We start from the raw sequence: 21,859 nt of genomic DNA, 5'->3' as shown, positions 1-21,859 counted from the left end.
AGACCAATAAGACTTAGTTATCCATGTAGATAATTATTGTAAACAATATTGTTCTAAGCAGTAGTATTCTACGACATACTTATAGTACCAACTAGATAGACTTCATAACATAACTGCAAGGAAAAGTGGATGTTACATTGTATATGTACACCTCTGCCTACCCCTTTTGTGATACAAGGCGTGTTGTTCACACAAAGGTGAGATATCGTCTAATTGCATGAATTAATACGACGCGACTTATATACTGTTCAAGGAAAAATAACATGTAAATGAAAACCAACCTTAGTTGCAAAGAAATAAGACTTAGTTTCCTTTGTAGATAAAAGAGAGAGTAGAGTTGATACTTGCTTGAATGGTGCAAGGAATATTTCAAATTGATTTTGGAATATGTAATGATTTAATATAAAATGTACTTTATTAGTTAAGGAATAAAGACCAAACTTCAATGAGTATAGGTCAATGACCTCGAAATGATTTAAAGATGAATTATTTTTAAATTGACATTATTTTTTAATTAGAACACACAATGATTTAATGCAAAATGCACTGTAATAGCTTTAGTATAAGGATTATGACTTCAAAAATGGCTATGTCATACATGACTCAAGGGTAATTTTTTGACATTCATATAAAACAAACAATGAATTTAATAGCAATAATGTACCCTATTGGCTACTGCTGACTAAAGACCTCTTCTCACACGGAGAAGGTTTGAGCATTAATCACCACACTTGCTCAATGCGGATTGGCGATTTCAAACTCGTAATTAGAAATTATAAGTCTTGACTGCACGGTTGGTGCAGTGGCTGGACAACTGGCTGCCGTGCAACGTGTAGCGGGTTGGATTCCCGCATGGAGCAACTCTTTGTGTGATCAACAAATTGTTGTTTCGGGCCTGGGTGTCATGTGTATGTGAACTTGTATGTTTGTAAACGCACACACGACACAGGAGAAAATCCTAATGTGGGGCAACGATTTTTAAAGAGAACGAAATAAGGTATTAACTAGATAGGTTATTGAAATTGGCCATTAGAGTAGTTATAAATTTAAACTGGAGCAGCGGACTACCTAGCAAGTTACTGGGTCTCCGGCTCGAAAAGCAGGAGTAGAAACGGGGTGGTTTTTAGTCAGTAAGAGTCTGACACTCTCTCTCGCCTCATCCAAGGCAGGGAGAAGAAAAAAAGAGAGCAGTACTACATATTAGTATCCGAGACTGCCTCATTGGTTGAGTGGTTGCAAGTGCGAGTGCCAGACAAGAGGTCTCGGGTTCGATTCCCAGGTCGGGCATAGTATTGCTAGACTTTTTCGATAATTTCTCAGTGGTAGCATGGAGCCTGGAATGTGCCCAGTATATGACAATAGGCTCACCCCCTATTACATGGGACTTATAACACAAATGGTGAAAAGTGGGTGTACATTGTATAGCAGTATTACATGCAGTAATGTGCACCTCTACCTACCCTTTCGGGGATAAAAGGTGTGTCATGAGTACTACATATTATTATTAAAGTTTATATTAGGGTAGACTAACAATAATAAAAGTTATTGTAAAGCATACATTTACATGTTTTATGACTACTTGAAAAAATATTTCACTCTGTAGGAATATTTTAGTGAAAATAGGGAACTATAAACTACTAGAGTTACATACAAGGCCAGTAAAATCGTAATTGTGTATATATAACCTAAATTTTAAAAGAGAAATGAACCACTAACTTTTTCTGAAGTCCTATATTATTATTTAAAATTGTATGTATGTCGGTTTGGGTTATAAAACACTTAATTTTTCACTTTATTGTGTTTCTTTTTTATTTTTAATAATAAATGGTAAAAATAAAACAAGAATTTTGCATTATACACTAAAATTTTGACGTATAATACGACTAAATTTAACTTAGCGGAGGTGATTGCAGTTTTTAACGATATTTGCGAAAAATGCCGCTTTAAACCTCACGTGTGAGGTTATGAATATTAATTAGGTCGTTAGAAAGATTATAAGTTCAATATATTGCTGATAATATGCATAAAATCATTGTAAACTAGTGAAATTATAGTAATCGAGCTTAGAAAAAATGCGTGTCTCAAGAAAGCGGTTACACATTTAAATTGCCAGGTTTATACAAACAGACCAAGTTTTTACGTGAATAAAAGAATACTTACATGAAACAACGCACTAAAGAACTTATATTCGGCTCGCGCCGACACTTTCTTAGCGTTTTATCACAAAAACACTGATATTTTAGCACTTTTCAGCAAAATTCAAAGGATAAACACCATGCAAAGGCACTCGCACATTGACAATCCACAGATAATAGAATTTTAGAAGGTCAAGTCAGAGACAATAGTAGACTTTTATCTAGTGATGCTATTAGAGACTTAGTCGATTTTGAAAGTTTATTTCCTAATAATGGTAGAGAAAACTAAAAAAATATCTCACCAAAAATTTTGGGCTTTGTCAATCTCAAGGATATTTGCACATAAATTGCAAAGATAAAGTTGACTTATTTTATTATAACATGAGGAGTGCCTTCCCATGTTTTAAGTTACTTGAGATGATTACTTATGTTTCTTATTCGCTTATTACAAGGAAAATAGTTCTGTCTACTGTATATAGTTAATGTTGAAATTTTTTCTAGTCCAGAATAACATTTTATTAGTTTCATTTAATTGCTTCTCTTAGTCGATTATCCAAGGACAATGATTTTTTATTTTTTCCATTGATTTTCTTACAATCTCATATTTTCACTGTGGTATCATTTCTAATGGCGGAAAAGCGGCAATCGTCGTCATAGCTTGTGATTTTCTTTGAGATGCAAAAATGTCGAAAATGGATCGCCAATTGAATTCCACAAAGGATAAACAGACTATTTACGAGATATATAGAGCATGTCGTTTGTGTGGAGCCGGTGCTGGCTATAAAATGCCTATAATACAAAATGTAATTGATCTAGGTGACAGTGAAATAGAGCTTCGGCAAAAAGTCCGGGAATGTGTGCAAATTGAGGTAATTAACACTGTTTTACACGATTAAATATCAATTTGAACTCGTTACCTACCATGTCAGACCATATTTCATACTTCTTTACTTTAAAATATGCATGAAAATAGACTTCAAAAATTGTTTTGTTTGTTGTCAAACAAGGTGAAAGTGATAAAATATTATATTGAATTAAAACTAATTCATTGGCTGTGAAATCATAGAAACATGTTAAAACTATATTTAGAAAGAACTTAGTTCCTATATAATTGCAATAAACTATCAATTTCTTAGCATATATCTATGTAATTCGTATTTAGGTTAGGTGATGTTCAAATAAGACAAGATTTTATTAAATAGAAAGAATATTTGATTATTACAAGCTCTATTTTAGTTCAAATACAAGTCACATACATTTTAAAACACTTAATAATGACATATAGTCTGAAATTACATTACAATTCAACAATTTTGAAAATATATTTTTGATTACTATAGCTCGAAATTATTAGAATCTTTCCATAATTTTTTTTGTCACATTATACCACATTCTTCAATTGAATTGTACAGTTAAGAGTTTTCCATACATACATAACCTCACGCCAGTCTCCCATTGGCATGGGAGTAAGCAGAGACAATGGAACACTAATTGCTACAAATCTTACATACCTCTTTCGTTTCATCAACAATCATCAGTTGGTTAAGGAATCTTTTAATTTAACTCTTTAATAAATAGTCATCAGTCTTATCATGCATGCTCATTGGTTATGGATACTTTTAATTTGACCCTTCTTTAATATATCGCCAATCTAATCTCTATATGCCCGTCTAGGGAGTCCTCTACCGATGACATGATTCATATCTTGTGTTTAAATAAATTAATAATATTTGGTCAACTATGAACTTGGTGCCTATGAAAAGGTTTGGCCACAGAAAGCCCTGCATAGAGACGAATGGAAGGATGGTAGGGAGGCCTTTGCCCTGCAGTGGGACAACCATGGCTGAAAATAAATAAATTAATTTGGACAACTGCAAGAAATGAAGTTGGGAAAATTAACTGGATGCGGGCGTTATCAGTTGTTTAAACTGCCTGCCTGTCTTTTTTTTTGAAACATAGCAGTAACGTAGTAAACGTATGTAACACAGTAATCGAGTAGACGAATTACCTGATGGTAAGCAATGCCGCCGCCCATGGAAACTTGAAACACCAGAGGCTTTACAAGTGCGTTACCGGTTTTTTGGGAGTTAGGAATTTAAGGGTTGTTGTTCGGGAATGGGGAAGGGGAAGATTGGGAAGGGGGAATTGGGCCTCCGGTAACCTCATTCACACACCAAACACAATGCAAGCGTTGTTTCACGTCGGTCTGTCTACAAATAAATAAATAAATTTAATAAATTACAGGTACACCAAGACGATAAGATGCCACCTCTAATATGTGAGCTGTGTGTGGATAAAGTGAATGACTTCTACGAATTCTTGGAGATGTGTCGGCAGACCAACAAACGGACGAGGTTGAGACTCGGTCTACCTCCACAATCCATGCCGAAAGGAGCTGTGAGTATTACTGGGTTATATTTTTATAACTAGCTACTTCCGCGCGGTTTCACCCGCTCTGCTTGGCTTCTATCGGTCATAGCGTGATGTTTTATAGCCTATAGCCTTCCTCGATAAATGCACTACCCAACACAAAAAGAATTATTCAAATCGGACCAGTAGTTCTGGAGATTAGCGCGTTCAAACAAACAAACAAACAATCAAACAAACAAACTCTTCAGCTTTATAATATTAGTATAGATAATATCTATAGTGAGACATACTAAATTAACGCACGCTGCTCATGATGAAGAGTCTCATGAGGAAACTAGTAGAGCTTTAATTCTTCATTAATGTATGTGTGAGTAAACCATGATTTTTAGTTAATAACAATTTGGAAGTAGGTACTGGTGAACAGGAGTTCCAGCGGTTTTGGGAGGTTGTGACTAGGTGTTTTTTTAAAACACGTGTGTAGTGTGCGGACTAGGATTTTCTTCTGTATCTTAGGTGCATTTACAAACATACAAGTTCACATGCACATGACACCCAAACCCGAAATAACAATTTGTGGATCACAAAGAGTTACTCTGTGTGGGAATGGAACCCGGTACATGTTGCACGCCAACCAGTTGCCCAGCCACCTCACCAATAGTGCAGACCACTAATCCGTTCCTATTCCACTTGCAGCCTGACGCCGGTGAATGTATCCTGGGTCTGACGGAGCCGGTATACGTGAACGATGACTCTGATGATGGAGAGCCACTGTCCAAGCAGAAGAAGACGACCAAAGTTAAGGTCAGGAGGGAGCCTGAGTTGAAAGTCAAGGTGTGTATTGGAAAATAAATAAACATATTAGAGGCCATGTCCGACAACCATGGTGATATATTATACATGTATTATACACTAGCTACTTCCGCGCGGTTTCACCCGCTCTGCTTGGCTCCTATTGGTTATAGCGTGATGTTTTATAGCCTATAGCCTTCCTCGATAAATGCGCTATTCAACACAAAAAGAATTATTCAAATCGGTCCAGCAGTTCCGGAGATTAGCGCGTTCAAACAAACAAACAATCAAACAAACTCTTCAGCTTTATAATATTAGTATAGATTGTTTAATATGGACACATCGCTTACCACTGAGATAGTACTCATACTAAGCCACCACCATACCTGAGCGAAGCACACATCCATAGCATGCATCTCCATATAAAAACATAGCTTAGCTGAGTCCGTTTCCACCAGTGCTAAGCTATGTGCATGTGCACCAATGAATATGATTGGTTGAAGCCAAACGCATCCACAGCAACGTAGCATAGCACTTATCTGGTGGAAAAGCATTCTTAATTTGGCAGGAATGGCGAAAAACGAGCAGGAAACGCCATTGTAACTCTTTTAATAGAAAGTGTTTTTTTACAATTTCATTTATACATAGACCATCTACCCGCCCCAGCTTCGCATGGGTACAATGGTGATATATTATGCATGTATTATACCCACTCTCTCTATTAAAAAAATCCGCATCAAAAATGAGTTGCGTAGATTTAAAGATTTAAGCATATTAAGGGACAGAGCGGGTTTACCGGGGCTCCGGCTAGAAAAGCAGGAATAGGAATGGGGTGGTTTTTAGTCAGTTAGAGTCTGACTCTCCCTCTCGTTTCGCCCAAGGCGGGAGAAGACATTGGATGATTTTCCACCCTTAAAAAAAAACCGACCAAGTGCGAGTCGGACTCGCCCATGAAGGGTTCCGTAACAGCAAGTAGATGACATAATATAAAAGTTGTAAAATAACTTGGTTTTACATAGTATTTGTATGAACGACAAAGTTATATATGCGGTTTTTGAAAATGTTTTATTTCTTAAAAACTAATAATGATATCTCGTTCAAACCAATTTTCGTTGATAGTTTCCATTGAAATTTACATATATTTTTTTTTTATTTCTCACTCTCTTATTTTAAAAGTTAGAGGGGGGGGGACACAAATTTTTTGATTTTGACGGAAAGTGGTTTTAGGAACCTTAATGTCTTTCTTAAAGACCTATCTATAGACAGCCATCACGTATATGTTAGCTGAAAAAAATTTTTTTTTAATTTAATTTTTAAATTTATAAATTTTTATTCAAAATTCCAATAGTGGTTACTGAAATACATCATCCTACAAAGTTTCAACTATGTAAACCCAACAGTTTCGGAAATAAATGGCTGTGACATACGGACGGACGGACAGACGGACAGACAGACAGACATGACGAATCTATAAGGGTTCCGTTTTTTGCCATTTGGCTACGGAACCCTAAAAAAGGGACAGAGAAAGTGACTTAGTTTTATACTATGTAGTGAATTGATCGACAACTTATTCTTTCCTCTTCAGCTGGAGCACACGATACCAGACACGCGCAACACTCGGTTCACGCGCCGTGCTCCCACGCCGCCGCGGTCCACCAGGCAGCGGCAGAACTCTAAAGAGGATAATGGATCTTTAAACCGATCCAAGGTAATTATTTTTTATGGTATAAGCCGGTAAACGAGCTGACGGATCATCTGATGGTAAGCAACCGTTACTTCACTCCAGTTTATCAATGTTCGGCTGGTCCGAGCCTACCCCCGAAGCCAGGCGGCTCGTCCATTGATCTGGGGGACAAAAATAAGGTGGTGTAATGGTAAGCAATCGCCGCCGCCCATGAGCACTTGAAACACCAGAGGCGTTACAAGTGCGTTGCCGGCCTTTTGAGGGGGTTTAAAAGTTGTTGGGGAATGGGGGATTGGGAAGATTGGGAAGGAGGTAATTCGGTCTCCGGTAACCTCACTTACACAACGAAACACCACGCAAGCGTTGTTTCACGTCGGTTTTCTGTGAGGCCGTGGTATCACTCCGGTCGAGCCGGCCCAGCAGTGTCGAAGCATGGCTCTCCCACACATGAATTTTATTCCTATTGAGAGGTGGGCCTAACATTACCCATTGTCTTTTGACCCAAACAAACAAACAAACTGGTCTAGATAAGTAAAATTGTTTAAAAATATATTTGTATGAATTAAAACATGATTTTTTGTTGCAGGAGTCAAAATCTAAATCACCCAAAGTGACACCCAAGTCTATTCTAAAGAGGGAATCTGAGGTATGTATGTCATAATATTAATACATAGTTAGTTAGTTTAACTTATAAATAAGTTAAAACTTTAAATAATTTAACTGTTAAGCGCAAGGCCACCAGCGATGTGCTATGCTACGTTGCTGTGTATAGGTTTAGCTTCCACCAATCATAGTCATTGGTAACAAAGCTCAGCACTGGTAGAAACGGACTCAGTTAAGCTAAGACTCAATTTTTGTTGTTGTGAATTTTTCCAGCTAATTTTCTAGAAATAAGTTTGCTTTTTGTCGTAAAAATATGATGACCTCGTAAATAAATGTGTATCTAATACAAAATTAATACAAAACATCAGTTTGAAGTTTTAAAAAAGGTATTGAATTTGACTAAGTAGGAAACTAGCCTGTTTTCAACTCTGCTTGTATAATTCTTTTAATATAATGTTGATATTGTTCACAGGATGACGATTCGCTGCTGACTCCTCGCCTGAAGAGGTCCAGGGACCGGGAGCCGGTCAAGTTGGACACTAAGGTCAAAAAAGTCAAGTATGTATCACTGTCAGTCTGTCAGTCAATCAATTAGTTATCCATTACTGCCTAACGGCCAATTCCAATAACCTACGTATCGGTAGATTTGCCTACCAGCGGTAGAATTTTGACATAAGCTCCATACAAAATGTGTCAAAATTCTACCTCTGGTAGGCAAATCTACCGATCGGTAGGTTATTGGAATGCGCCGTAAGAAACGTACATTATTCTCGTGAGATGTAAAAAGAGGGTGTTTAAGTCTTTGACTGCCAACAGAAAATTGTTGAAGGCAAATCCTCCGCTAACGTCAGTCATCGGTGACCCCGTGGCGTTTAATGTGTTAAACAAAATATCACGAAACATCAGCTATATCAAGCTAGCACTTGTGACAGGGGGCTTAATAAAATATCATGTGTGTTTATGTTTTCGTCAAACGCCTGATTTAAAACGACTGCACGGTTGGTGCGGTGGCTGGGCAACTGGCTGCCGCGCAACGGGTAGCGGGTTCGATTCCCGCACGGAGCAACTCTTTTTGTGATCCACAAATAGTTGTTTCGGGTCTGGGTGTCATGTGCATGTGAACTTGTATGTTTGTAAACGCACCCACGACACAGGAGAAAATCCAAATGTGGGACAACGTTTTAAAGAAAAAAAACGATGTATATAATTTCAATTTCTTCAAAATCTTCTTCCCCCTGTGAGCCTTTAGTCAGCAATACGCTAGTTTCCTACTAGTCAAATTCAATACTTTTTTCGAAACGTCAAAAACGATATTTTCTATGAACTTTGTATGGAATACTCTCTCAAACTTATTTCTAGAAATTTAGCTAGAAAAAATCGAAAATTAAGTAGTTCATCAAATTTATGAATGAGAGTGTGATTATTTTTGTATATTTTATTGTATTGAAAAGTTGTAATAATTAATTTTTGACCGAGGATACTACCCAATGACTAAAGGCTCATTGGCTATAGGCTGTTGATGTGTTACTCAACAATCTATTACTTCCAGAATAGCTATAAAGCCGGCATCACCCCCGAAATCGTCTCCGAAGTCTTCGAAACCAGGCAAGTCCGCCAAGAGCACCCCGCCCCCCAAGCGATCAGCGTCTCCGCCCCGGCTGTACCAGTGCGCAGTCTGTGGACAGAATAACAAGACTCCGCAGGCCAACAGCAACCACCAGAGGTCGCATACTGTCGGGTTTACTAATCCTAAGTGAGTATAAACAGTAAAAGGAAGTTAATATATTATTTCCCTAGAAGAAGACTCCGATATTTCAAACAAACTGTTTTTTCAGAAATAAAGGAAAACTTATGATTTATACATTAAGAAAAGATATCAAAGAATCTAACTATTAAGCGCCATTTTTTCCACAGATGGTGCCACGACCCATTGTTACGTAAGATATATGTCCGTGTAGGTACTCAATACGAGGATTTGGAAATGCCATTAAGTCAAAACGAGCACTTTTTGAGTTACCGGGGTCTTCATCTAGGGGTGCGATATATATATTTTACTATGGTGATATATTATGCATGTATGCATGTATTATACATATAAACCTATCTTGAATCACTCTATCTATTAAAAACAACAGAAACAAAATCCGTTGCTTAGTTTTATGCATATGTAATTCCGACAAGGGGTATATAGAAATGCACATATCATTTTTTAACCATCTATTTTTTGAGAGGGGACAATCATTCCAATGAGTTCTCCCGCCTTGGGTGAGGCGAGAGGGAGTGTCAGACTCTTACTGACTAAAAACCACCCCGTCTCTACTCCTGCTTTTCGAGGCCCGGTAACCCGCTAGGTAGGCCGCGGCTCCGGATAACAAGTAACAAGATATGGTGACAGGTAATTAGTGAACGATATTTAAACACGTGATTGTACTCAAAATTACAAACAACTTTCCCGAAGAAACTTTTTGTATACTCGTAAAGTTTTATTTTTATCACAATAAGAAAATAAACAAAATTTCATTAGCATGCGCGCGTAAAGTTCCAAAATACCTACCTAGTCTTCCAATAACGCAGCTGCAGACGCTTCGCCTCGTGAGATTTTCTTATTTTGTTATTATAACTATACTATTCTATTGTAAGGGTCTGTTGACAACCCAGCAAACGAACAAGGGTAGCTCGTCGCCCGACCAGAACCAGATCAGACCACCACAGATGGGGCCCAGTAAGAGTCTGATATTCCCTATCGCTTTGCTCAAAGACGCCCTCAAAAAATGGTTATAAAGATTAAAGAGTGTGTACCAAATATCAGATCGATCTGTCGTCAGGATGGGGTGAAATTCCAATTAATAAAACCCAAGTACATACCAAAGACATAAGCTAAATGAAACTGTGAATGTTCTTCCCGAGACCTTTCCAACGAATGCAAAACCGCTGGAAACCGATTCGTGCGTTCTGGAGTTATTACATCAGGAAGGAAAACCCGACTTATTTTTTTATAGTAAAATTTATCCATACTTGCAGACTAGCGTGCAACCCGTGCGGCGAGTGGTTCCGCTCCCCGGACGAGGCCACCGCCCACCACCGCCGACATCGGAGCAAGCACATCCCATACACCTGCAGTAGATGTACTGCCAACTTCAGGCTGCTGGCTGCATACGACGAGTGAGTATTTATATATTTATATATTTATAGTAGCCTCTGTCCACATCCCATACACCTGCAGTAGATGTACTGCCAACTTCAGGCTGCTGGCTGCATACGACGAGTGAGTATTTATATATTTATATATTTATAGTAGCCTCTGTCCACATCCCATACACCTGCAGTAGATGTACTGCCAACTTCAGGCTGCTGGCTGCATACGACGAGTGAGTATTTATATATTTATATATTTATAGTAGCCTCTGTCCACATCCCATACACCTGCAGTAGATGTACTGCCAACTTCAGGCTGCTGGCTGCATACGACGAGTGAGTATTTATATATTTATATATTTATAGTAGCCTCTGTCCACATCCCATACACCTGCAGTAGATGTACTGCCAACTTCAGGCTGCTGGCTGCATACGACGAGTGAGTATTTATATATTTATATATTTATAGTAGCCTCTGTCCACATCCCATACACCTGCAGTAGATGTACTGCCAACTTCAGGCTGCTGGCTGCATACGACGAGTGAGTATTTATATATTTATATATTTATAGTAGCCTCTGTCCACATCCCATACACCTGCAGTAGATGTACTGCCAACTTCAGGCTGCTGGCTGCATACGACGAGTGAGTATTTATATATTTATATATTTATAGTAGCCTCTGTCCACATCCCATACACCTGCAGTAGATGTACTGCCAACTTCAGGCTGCTGGCTGCATACGACGAGTGAGTATTTATATATTTATATATTTATAGTAGCCTCTGTCCACATCCCATACACCTGCAGTAGATGTACTGCCAACTTCAGGCTGCTGGCTGCATACGACGAGTGAGTATTTATATATTTATATATTTATAGTAGCCTCTGTCCACATCCCATACACCTGCAGTAGATGTACTGCCAACTTCAGGCTGCTGGCTGCATACGACGAGTGAGTATTTATATATTTATATATTTATAGTAGCCTCTGTCCACATCCCATACACCTGCAGTAGATGTACTGCCAACTTCAGCCTGCTGGCTGCATACGACGAGTGAGTATTTATATATTTATATATTTATAGTAGCCTCTGTCCACATCCCATACACCTGCAGTAGATGTACTGCCAACTTCAGGCTGCTGGCTGCATACGACGAGTGAGTATTTATATATTTATAGTAGCCTCTGTCCACATCCCATACACCTGCAGTAGATGTACTGCCAACTTCAGGCTGCTGGCTGCATACGACGAGTGAGTATTTATATATTTATATATTTATAGTAGCCTCTGTCCACATCCCATACACCTGCAGTAGATGTACTGCCAACTTCAGGCTGCTGGCTGCATACGACGAGTGAGTATTTATATATTTATATATTTATAGTAGCCTCTGTCCACATCCCATACACCTGCAGTAGATGTACTGCCAACTTCAGGCTGCTGGCTGCATACGACGAGTGAGTATTTATATATTTATATATTTATAGTAGCCTCTGTCCACATCCCATACACCTGCAGTAGATGTACTGCCAACTTCAGGCTGCTGGCTGCATACGACGAGTGAGTATTTATATATTTATATATTTATAGTAGCCTCTGTCCACATCCCATACACCTGCAGTAGATGTACTGCCAACTTCAGGCTGCTGGCTGCATACGACGAGTGAGTATTTATATATTTATATATTTATAGTAGCCTCTGTCCACATCCCATACACCTGCAGTAGATGTACTGCCAACTTCAGGCTGCTGGCTGCATACGACGAGTGAGTATTTATATATTTATATATTTATAGTAGCCTCTGTCCACATCCCATACACCTGCAGTAGATGTACTGCCAACTTCAGGCTGCTGGCTGCATACGACGAGTGAGTATTTATATATTTATATATTTATAGTAGCCTCTGTCCACATCCCATACACCTGCAGTAGATGTACTGCCAACTTCAGGCTGCTGGCTGCATACGACGAGTGAGTATTTATATATTTATATATTTATATATTTATAGTAGCCTCTGTCCACATCCCATACACCTGCAGTAGATGTACTGCCAACTTCAGGCTGCTGGCTGCATACGACGAGTGAGTATTTATATATTTATATATTTATAGTAGCCTCTGTCCACATCCCATACACCTGCAGTAGATGTACTGCCAACTTCAGGCTGCTGGCTGCATACGACGAGTGAGTATTTATATATTTATATATTTATATATTTATAGTAGCCTCTGTCCACATCCCATACACCTGCAGTAGATGTACTGCCAACTTCAGGCTGCTGGCTGCATACGACGAGTGAGTATTTATATATTTATATATTTATAGTAGCCTCTGTCCACATCCCATACACCTGCAGTAGATGTACTGCCAACTTCAGGCTGCTGGCTGCATACGACGAGTGAGTATTTATATATTTATATATTTATATATTTATAGTAGCCTCTGTCCACATCCCATACACCTGCAGTAGATGTACTGCCAACTTCAGCCTGCTGGCTGCATACGACGAGTGAGTATTTATATATTTATATATTTATATATTTATAGTAGCCTCTGTCCACATCCCATACACCTGCAGTAGATGTACTGCCAACTTCAGGCTGCTGGCTGCATACGACGAGTGAGTATTTATATATTTATATATTTATAGTAGCCTCTGTCCACATCCCATACACCTGCAGTAGATGTACTGCCAACTTCAGGCTGCTGGCTGCATACGACGAGTGAGTATTTATATATTTATATATTTATAGTAGCCTCTGTCCACATCCCATACACCTGCAGTAGATGTACTGCCAACTTCAGGCTGCTGGCTGCATACGACGAGTGAGTATTTATATATTTATATATTTATAGTAGCCTCTGTCCACATCCCATACACCTGCAGTAGATGTACTGCCAACTTCAGCCTGCTGGCTGCATACGACGAGTGAGTATTTATATATTTATATATTTATAGTAGCCTCTGTCCACATCCCATACACCTGCAGTAGATGTACTGCCAACTTCAGGCTGCTGGCTGCATACGACGAGTGAGTATTTATATATTTATATATTTATAGTAGCCTCTGTCCACATCCCATACACCTGCAGTAGATGTACTGCCAACTTCAGGCTGCTGGCTGCATACGACGAGTGAGTATTTATATATTTATATATTTATAGTAGCCTCTGTCCACATCCCATACACCTGCAGTAGATGTACTGCCAACTTCAGGCTGCTGGCTGCATACGACGAGTGAGTATTTATATATTTATATATTTATAGTAGCCTCTGTCCACATCCCATACACCTGCAGTAGATGTACTGCCAACTTCAGGCTGCTGGCTGCATACGACGAGTGAGTATTTATATATTTATATATTTATAGTAGCCTCTGTCCACATCCCATACACCTGCAGTAGATGTACTGCCAACTTCAGGCTGCTGGCTGCATACGACGAGTGAGTATTTATATATTTATATATTTATAGTAGCCTCTGTCCACATCCCATACACCTGCAGTAGATGTACTGCCAACTTCAGGCTGCTGGCTGCATACGACGAGTGAGTATTTATATATTTATATATTTATAGTAGCCTCTGTCCACATCCCATACACCTGCAGTAGATGTACTGCCAACTTCAGGCTGCTGGCTGCATACGACGAGTGAGTATTTATATATTTATATATTTATAGTAGCCTCTGTCCACATCCCATACACCTGCAGTAGATGTACTGCCAACTTCAGGCTGCTGGCTGCATACGACGAGTGAGTATTTATATATTTATATATTTATAGTAGCCTCTGTCCACATCCCATACACCTGCAGTAGATGTACTGCCAACTTCAGGCTGCTGGCTGCATACGACGAGTGAGTATTTATATATTTATATATTTATAGTAGCCTCTGTCCACATCCCATACACCTGCAGTAGATGTACTGCCAACTTCAGGCTGCTGGCTGCATACGACGAGTGAGTATTTATATATTTATATATTTATAGTAGCCTCTGTCCACATCCCATACACCTGCAGTAGATGTACTGCCAACTTCAGGCTGCTGGCTGCATACGACGAGTGAGTATTTATATATTTATATATTTATAGTAGCCTCTGTCCACATCCCATACACCTGCAGTAGATGTACTGCCAACTTCAGGCTGCTGGCTGCATACGACGAGTGAGTATTTAGTATTAGGTTATAGTAGCCTCTGCCCGCGGCTTCGACCGCGTTCCCGTAGATAAACAAGTAGTCTATGTGTAATTCTAGACCATAATCTACCAATCTATAATTTCATTCCGATCCCTTCAGCAGTTTTTGCAAAGTTACATAAAGGTAAAACGAGATAAAGTTTTGCATTTATAATATTAATATGATTCGTTATTTCCACGCTGTTCGGCTCCTATTGACCATAGCGTGATATTTTGTAGCCTTCCTTGATAAATGTACTATCCAACACAAAAATAATCATTCAATTCGGACCAGTTGGACCAGTTCCTGCAATTAGTAAGTTCAAACAAACAGATAAATTCTTCAGTATATATTAACTAGCTACTTCTCTACTGCTATTAATCTTAGCGTGATGTTTTATACGCAATAACCATCCTAAGTAAATCCACTATCCAATACAAACTGTATCAGTAGTTCCTGAGAAAAGCTCAGGTTAAAACTCAAACTCAAACTCAAATCATTTATTGCATTCATGTGTACATTAAGATGATACATAATTAGGAGCATTTGTCTCAACATTAAATTTGTCTTAGCTCTCTATATATTACAAATGTATTAATGTATAATTGCAGGCACTTCGGCACGGACCAATGCATCCCGTTCCCGGAGATGCCGGATGTGAAGTGCGAGGTCTGCTGGCACCTGTTCGCGACCAACAAGCTGTACAGGGACCATCGCTGTCTCGGCGAGGAGAACAGGCCCGGCGGTAAGTCGTAATAAATTGTTTTTTTTTTATGGAATAGAAGGCAAATGAGTAAACGAGTCACCTGATGGTAAGCGATCAGCGCCGCCCATGAACACCCGCAACACCAGAGGAGTCACAGGTGCGTTGCCGGCCTTTTTTTAAAAAAGGAGTATGCTCTTTTCTTGAAGGTTTGAAGGTCGTATCGTTTCATTGCTTACCAAGCTAATAAAAGCGTGTTAAAATAGCGTTGTACGAGTCTGCAAGGCGAGTAAGGCTTCCTGGTCGTCTACTAGTACCAGACCCGTCCGTACTCAAAGACCACCACAGATGTGGCCCAGTTTTGATTTAAAATTAAAAATAAAACGTATTATTTTAAGTAATTTCATTATTACCTAAATCAATAAAACCTACGGCCGAAGATTAAACGAAAGTTCGCATTTGAGAACCGGTGTAGACCTACAGGAGACCCTCTAGCCACCTATTCCATAAAAAAGAAAATAGCGTTGTAGACGTTGTACGGGTCTGTAAGGCGAGCAAGTAGCTCGTCGCCCGACCAGAACCAGACCCGTGCTCAAAGAGCTATCAGACCACCACAGATGGGGTCCAGTAGGGCTGATGCTGACCCGGAACTGCGGGTTCATTCCCGCACGGAACAACTCTGTGTGTGGTCTTGTATGTTTGTAAACGCACCCACGACACGGGAGACAATCCTAATGTGGGGCAACGTATTTAAATATATGTAATTGATTAGTAGGAACCTAGCCTATTATCACGTATGTGTACTAAAAGTAAATATTATTTTATTTTCAGGCAAATGCTCGAAGTGTAAAAGGAACTACGCGCTACTGAGGAACTTGAAGAAACATGAACCCACTTGTACGGCTAGGAAGAAAGGTTAGTTCTTAACACATTGAACGCCGTGGTGGTCACCGGTGACCGACGTTAGCGGAGGATTTGCCTTCAACAGTTTACTATTGGCAGTCAAAGACTAAACCGACTTCTAAAAATGAAGGTTCTTAGTTTGGCCTTCGACGGTTGAACGGCTAATTGATCTAAGCGACATTTTGTTTTGCGATATTAAGCTATATAGGGTGACTGGTAATTAGTGAACGATATTTAAACACGTGATTGTACTCATGATTACAAACAACTTTCCCGAAGAAACATTTTTGTATACTCATTAGTTTTATTTTTATCACAATAACAAAACATCAAAATTTCATTAGCACGCGCGCGTAAAGTTCCAAAATACCTACTTAGTTACTAGTCTTCCGATAACGCGGGCGCCTCGCTGCTAACAGCTGATCATGCGAAAGCACGCGCGCGATATTTTGTTGTTTTGTTATAATATCCTTCACTAATTACCAGTCACCCCTCTTGGGGGCCTAGTCTAATTCAACGAACGAACGAAAAATCTTCGCAGATTGCATACTACAATTCTATTTATTGCGAACTTTCGTGAACAAAAATGAACGAATGAAATGAAGATAAATAAATAGGTTTTGATATGGAATTAAAAATAAAACGTTATTTCAAGTAATTCTATTAGTAAATCAATAAAAACTACGGCCGAAGATTAAACGAAACTTCGGATTCGAGAACCGGAGTAGTTAGACCCCTGGTTTGGCCGGTAACATTTACACATCATTTGATATAAAACGACATTACAATTGTGTCACAGTGCACATTATGGCATCTCCTCTTTGTACTTGGTTCATAATTACAACCGACTTGAAAAAAGAGAGAGGTTCTCAATCCACCAATTTGTTTCCAGGTGAACTGAACGTAGACCCGGAGTTGCTGAAGCAGTTGCAACCGATGCAGGTTCGAGTCTCGCGCTGTGACCCCCTGCTCAGGAATGTCAAGCAGGAACATTACGATGTGTCTAATGTTCCATATGTAAGTGTCTATCATACTAATATAATAATTATTAACTAGTTTCTGCCAGCGGATTCACCCGCTTTCCCTTAAGAAGTAGCCTGTGTAATTCCTCATCCAATCCAATAATCTACCCGCCTGACTGCCTCGCTGGTCGAGTGGTCGCAAGTGCGACAATCAGACAATCTCGGGTTCGATTCCCGGGCAAAGAATTGCAGGACGTTTTTCGGATTATCGAAAATTTCTCAGTAGTAGCACGGAGTCTGGAATTGTGATCAGTACATAGCAATAGGCTCACCCCCATTACATGGGACTTCTAACACAAATTGTGGGAAAGTGGGTGTACATTGTTACAGTGGCATTACATGTCATAACGTGCACTTCTGCTTACCTCTTCAGGGATAAAAGGTGTGACGATATAATCTACCCCTATTTTAAATTTCATTTTACATCCATGTATTGCCTAATATACAGTCTAATATACACCTAGACTCCACCATACTCACAAAAAAATAACTTGTACAATAACCAAAACATTCTTCTTTCCAGGATTACGGCCTCGACAAAAACTGCTACTACCCATACATAACGGGACTTCGCATCAAACGGGAACCGTACCTAGACCACATGGTAACCATACGAGACGACATCAAAAACGAGTTCTACGCCGCAGAAGACTACGTACACTGGGACTCAGAAAGCGAGAGCGAAGCAGAATCCTGCTCCTTAATCCCCAACTCTTCTGTAAAAGAGAAGAAGATCGATTCCCTAGCGAATCTCTCACTAAAGACTCTCTTCTCAAGAAGGTGTTTAGGTAAAGTGCCTAAGAAGAGAAGAAAGGTTAAGCCGGAGAAGAATTTATTTGATTCCTTATTAAATGAAGAAGATGATGTTTCAAATGATATTAATAATATAATTAATAATTTACAAGATTATGTGGATAACGATAACGGAGATAAAAATAATGAATTTAACGATAGTGCTAACAGTGATGTGGTTGATGGTAACGGTGGTGTTTTTAACGATAGCTCAGCTATAAGCAACGATGAAAGTGAAATCAGTGTTGAGTGCAACGTTACAAGTTCAAATTTAACTAGTGCTAACGATAACGACTCTAGCTGTGTAAGTAATATGAATAACGGTAATATAATTAACGATAATGAAGTTAGGAATAACGGAGATACAATTAGTGATTTAGGTAATAGTGAGAATAATGATTTTAGTCGTTTATCTAATGAAAATAAGGTTGATAATTGCTCGTCTAAAGACGATAGTGATTCGATTAAAGTTTTTAATGAAAATAGTCAAGATTCGAATTCAATTGGAACGGCCAGTGAGAGCTTACTACAAGATTATACTCAAAACGATGTAATTAGTGAAAATTATAAAGATAACGATAATAATTCTCATAATAACGAAATAAATCAATCAGAGAACGATAATACCAGTCTAGATTCGAATTTAACGGAGAATAATTCGAATTTAACGGAAAATAATGATGTGAAAGATGGTTGTAACGATAATAATCGTTATGTCGGGAATAACGATGTGAAGAACACAGTCAGTGTTATCGTTAGTAACGATAGGATTAAGAATGATTTGGATGAGGATGCGAAGCTCATGGCAGCTCTTGATGCGGAAATTGGCGAGAATAACGATGTTTCTCGTTCAAATGTTGATAGTTATAACGATATAATGCAATCTAAGACAACGGAGTTGATCGCTGAAGAATACCATTTTGATTCGTAATTATGTATGTTTAAATAAGGCTGGTGTCATTTTTGAGGGTGGTCGACTGGTTTCAATGTTGTCGGAGCCCATAGAGGCAGATTTAACTTAGAGACTGTACTTTTTTTTAAGGGTGGAAATCGTCTATTGGCTTCATCCACCTTTGGTGAGGTGAGAGGGAGTGTCAGACTCTTACTGACTAAAAACCAGCCCGTTTCTACTTCTGCTTTTCGAGCCGGAGCCCCGGTAAAGCCGCTAGGTAGTCCGCAGCTCCGGTTTTCTTAACTACCTAATAAGGAGTAGCAATTGGGTGCCTCTTGCCCACACTAGGATTTTCTCCTGTGTCGTGTGTGCGTTTACAAACATACAATTTCACATACACATTTTTTAGGCAAGCGTTGTTATACGTGTGTTTTTACCATCGACTTCATTTTATGGGCAGTACGCGCGTCTAGCGGCGCCTCTCTGTAACCTAGCGCCCTAGGCCACTAACTTAGTGTGCTTTAGGGATCATACGGCGGAGCTGCGGACTACTTAGCGTGTTACCGGGCTCCAGCTCGAAAAGCAGGAGTAGGAACGGGGTGGTTTTTAGACAGTAAGAGTCTGACACTCCCTCTCGCCTCACCCAAGGTGGGAAAAGTTATTGGATATAGTTATACGAATATAGATGATCATAGATTTCACGTAACTGTCACAAATCGCGCAAACTTTTGTTTACCAGCGTCGAAGTCTATGATAGTCGTTCTATATCTGTTCTATTCCATTCTGTAAAGCAAACTCATATTAAGGGTACTGTATAGGCGTTGTGTCGACCCGGGATACAAACTTAATACCAACAGAGGTTTAAGTACGATTTTCTTTTTAAGTTTGTAAACTCGTACTAAGCGTGTATAACGCTATGTCTTGGCTTGAAACCAGTCGAGCTACCTCGAAAACTTTACGAGATAAATACCCGTTTTCATCAACCTTTTCTAAACCTATAGGTGACATTTAACATCATTTTGTTTTTCACCAAACTATAAGTGACACCTAATAGTACAAGTTGGTTTAGGTGCTACATCACACTAAGTAACTCTTAGTTATTAAGAGTGGTCAAAGACAAAGTAAATATTATAATATAGAAAAAACAAAATGTCTGTCTGCCGGTCAGTCCTCTAATTGCTCTATTTGCTTGTTCCAAAATGTAGATTCCTATGGAGAAAAACGAGCAAGAAACTTCATAGGTTACTCTTTTTCAATCAGATTCACAATACAATACTTGGTTACATTGTTTCGATTGCTTCAATTATGTGAGAACAATGTAACACTAATATTCAGTCAAAGAGATCGAAAAAGAAAATAACCTTAAGGACAGTAAAATTTGTTTAGAAATGGTTGGTGAAAACGGCTATAACTGAAGTACTCTACATTTAATGATTACTTAAACTATTCCTTAGTAATGATTTTATAACTTTCGTGAGACATACTAAATTACTTATTATGTTATCGGCTTACTCACGTAACTGTTTGACGAGGAACTCGGTAGCAGCGCGACAGTCGCCGCGTCGTTTGTCGCGGAATGCTGCTCATGAATATGATCCTCTAACATGGCTTGAAACTAGTCGAGTTCCTCGTCAAACAGTTACGTGAGTAAGCCGATAACATAATAATTAAGTAACGATTTTCCCTCAAAAACAATTGCTAAGGACTGGGTTAAGTAATCATTAAATTAATGAGTTCGCCGATAAGTCATATTACTTAATTATTTTACTATGTATCTCAAAATAAGTTTACAGATGTAATAACTATCGTGGGACATACTAAATTAACTAAAAATCACGGTTTACTCACGTACATTAATGGAGAAAAGCTCTACTAGTAGTATTTAAGTAGGCTAGCTGCCGTACTCAGAGTCATTTAATGCTTATTTATGCCCGAATACTGAAACGCTATTCAATTTTAAGTTGTACCTAAATATCGTGCTATCTCTGTCTTTCATAAACAATTAATAGTGACAAAACTAGTCTTGAGAGTCTCAAATTTGAGTAGCGTTTGAGTATCTGGACGTAAGCCTTTTAATGGTTGCTCGCACGAAGCGCTTCGCTTCTAGCTTCCTTGTGCGAACTGCTAGGGAGTGGAACGCCTTGCCGGAGTCTGTGTTTCCTGATGGGTATAACTTGGGTGTCTTCAAAGCCCGAGTGAATAGGTTGCTTATGGGCAGACGTGCTCCACCGTAGGCCGCATCATCGCTTACCATCAGGCGAGATAGCGGCCAAACGTCGACACATTAAATGTAAAAACTTTAACCAATCCTTAGTAATTGTTTTCGATACAAAATTGTTACTAAGGAATAGTTTAAGTAATTATTAAATGTCTCTAAGTGCGGTACTAGGTAGGCTAGGTGGTCTCATGATGAAGAATCCTTTACTCGCGTAACTTTCTGCCTCGCACAGCAAAACTGTGGAATGCGATGTCGTCGCCGGTTTTCCTGAACCCATACGATCTTCAAAACCTTCAAGGAATGAGCTTACTCCTTTTAAAAGGCCGGCAACGCACCTGTTTCTCATCTAGTGTTGCGGGTGCCCAAGGGACTGACTGACTCGTTTGCTCGCTTGCCACCTATTCCATAAAAAGAGTCCCTCTTTGACTCG

At 39.1% G+C, this 21,859-nt stretch overlaps 2 protein-coding genes and 1 long non-coding RNA gene across 4 annotated transcripts in view; 1 reads left to right on the top strand and 2 right to left on the bottom strand.

The window, feature by feature from the left end:
* LOC118280944 (nuclear pore complex protein Nup98-Nup96) overlaps positions 1-2,309 on the bottom strand; it is a 67,693-nt gene extending 65,384 nt beyond the window's left edge. Inside the window, exon 1 of the mRNA XM_050700608.1 lies at positions 2,161-2,309. The gene's annotated coding sequence lies outside the window, so the exon portion shown is untranslated. The remainder of the gene's footprint in view (positions 1-2,160) is intronic.
* Positions 2,310-2,757: 448 nt separating this feature from the next.
* On the top strand, positions 2,758-20,582 carry LOC118281166 (uncharacterized). Its single transcript, XM_050700456.1, has 12 exons — positions 2,758-3,004; positions 4,380-4,532; positions 5,199-5,336; positions 6,880-7,002; positions 7,565-7,624; positions 8,054-8,139; positions 9,131-9,334; positions 10,603-10,743; positions 15,511-15,644; positions 16,434-16,517; positions 17,398-17,522; positions 18,051-20,582. Exons 1-12 carry the CDS (start codon positions 2,819-2,821, stop codon positions 19,248-19,250), a joined length of 2,634 nt encoding a protein of 877 aa, XP_050556413.1. The 5' UTR covers positions 2,758-2,818; the 3' UTR covers positions 19,251-20,582.
* Positions 11,574-13,445, bottom strand: LOC126911765 (uncharacterized). 2 transcript variants are annotated; one of them, XR_007706282.1, is made up of 4 exons: positions 13,295-13,445; positions 12,970-13,072; positions 12,756-12,858; positions 11,574-11,725 (listed from the first exon to the last, which is right to left on the bottom strand). It is a non-coding gene; the product is annotated as an uncharacterized LOC126911765 (long non-coding RNA). The 2 variants fall into 2 exon arrangements; XR_007706283.1 differs by lacking the exon at positions 13,295-13,445 and having other exon boundaries at positions 12,970-13,120.
* Positions 20,583-21,859: the final 1,277 nt, after the last annotated feature.

This window comes from Spodoptera frugiperda, chromosome 19, assembly GCF_023101765.2.
Source record: "Spodoptera frugiperda isolate SF20-4 chromosome 19, AGI-APGP_CSIRO_Sfru_2.0, whole genome shotgun sequence".
Taxonomy (NCBI): domain Eukaryota; kingdom Metazoa; phylum Arthropoda; class Insecta; order Lepidoptera; family Noctuidae; genus Spodoptera; species Spodoptera frugiperda.
Note: the sequence above shows the minus strand (reverse complement) of the source record. Positions and strands in the feature narration are given on the sequence as shown.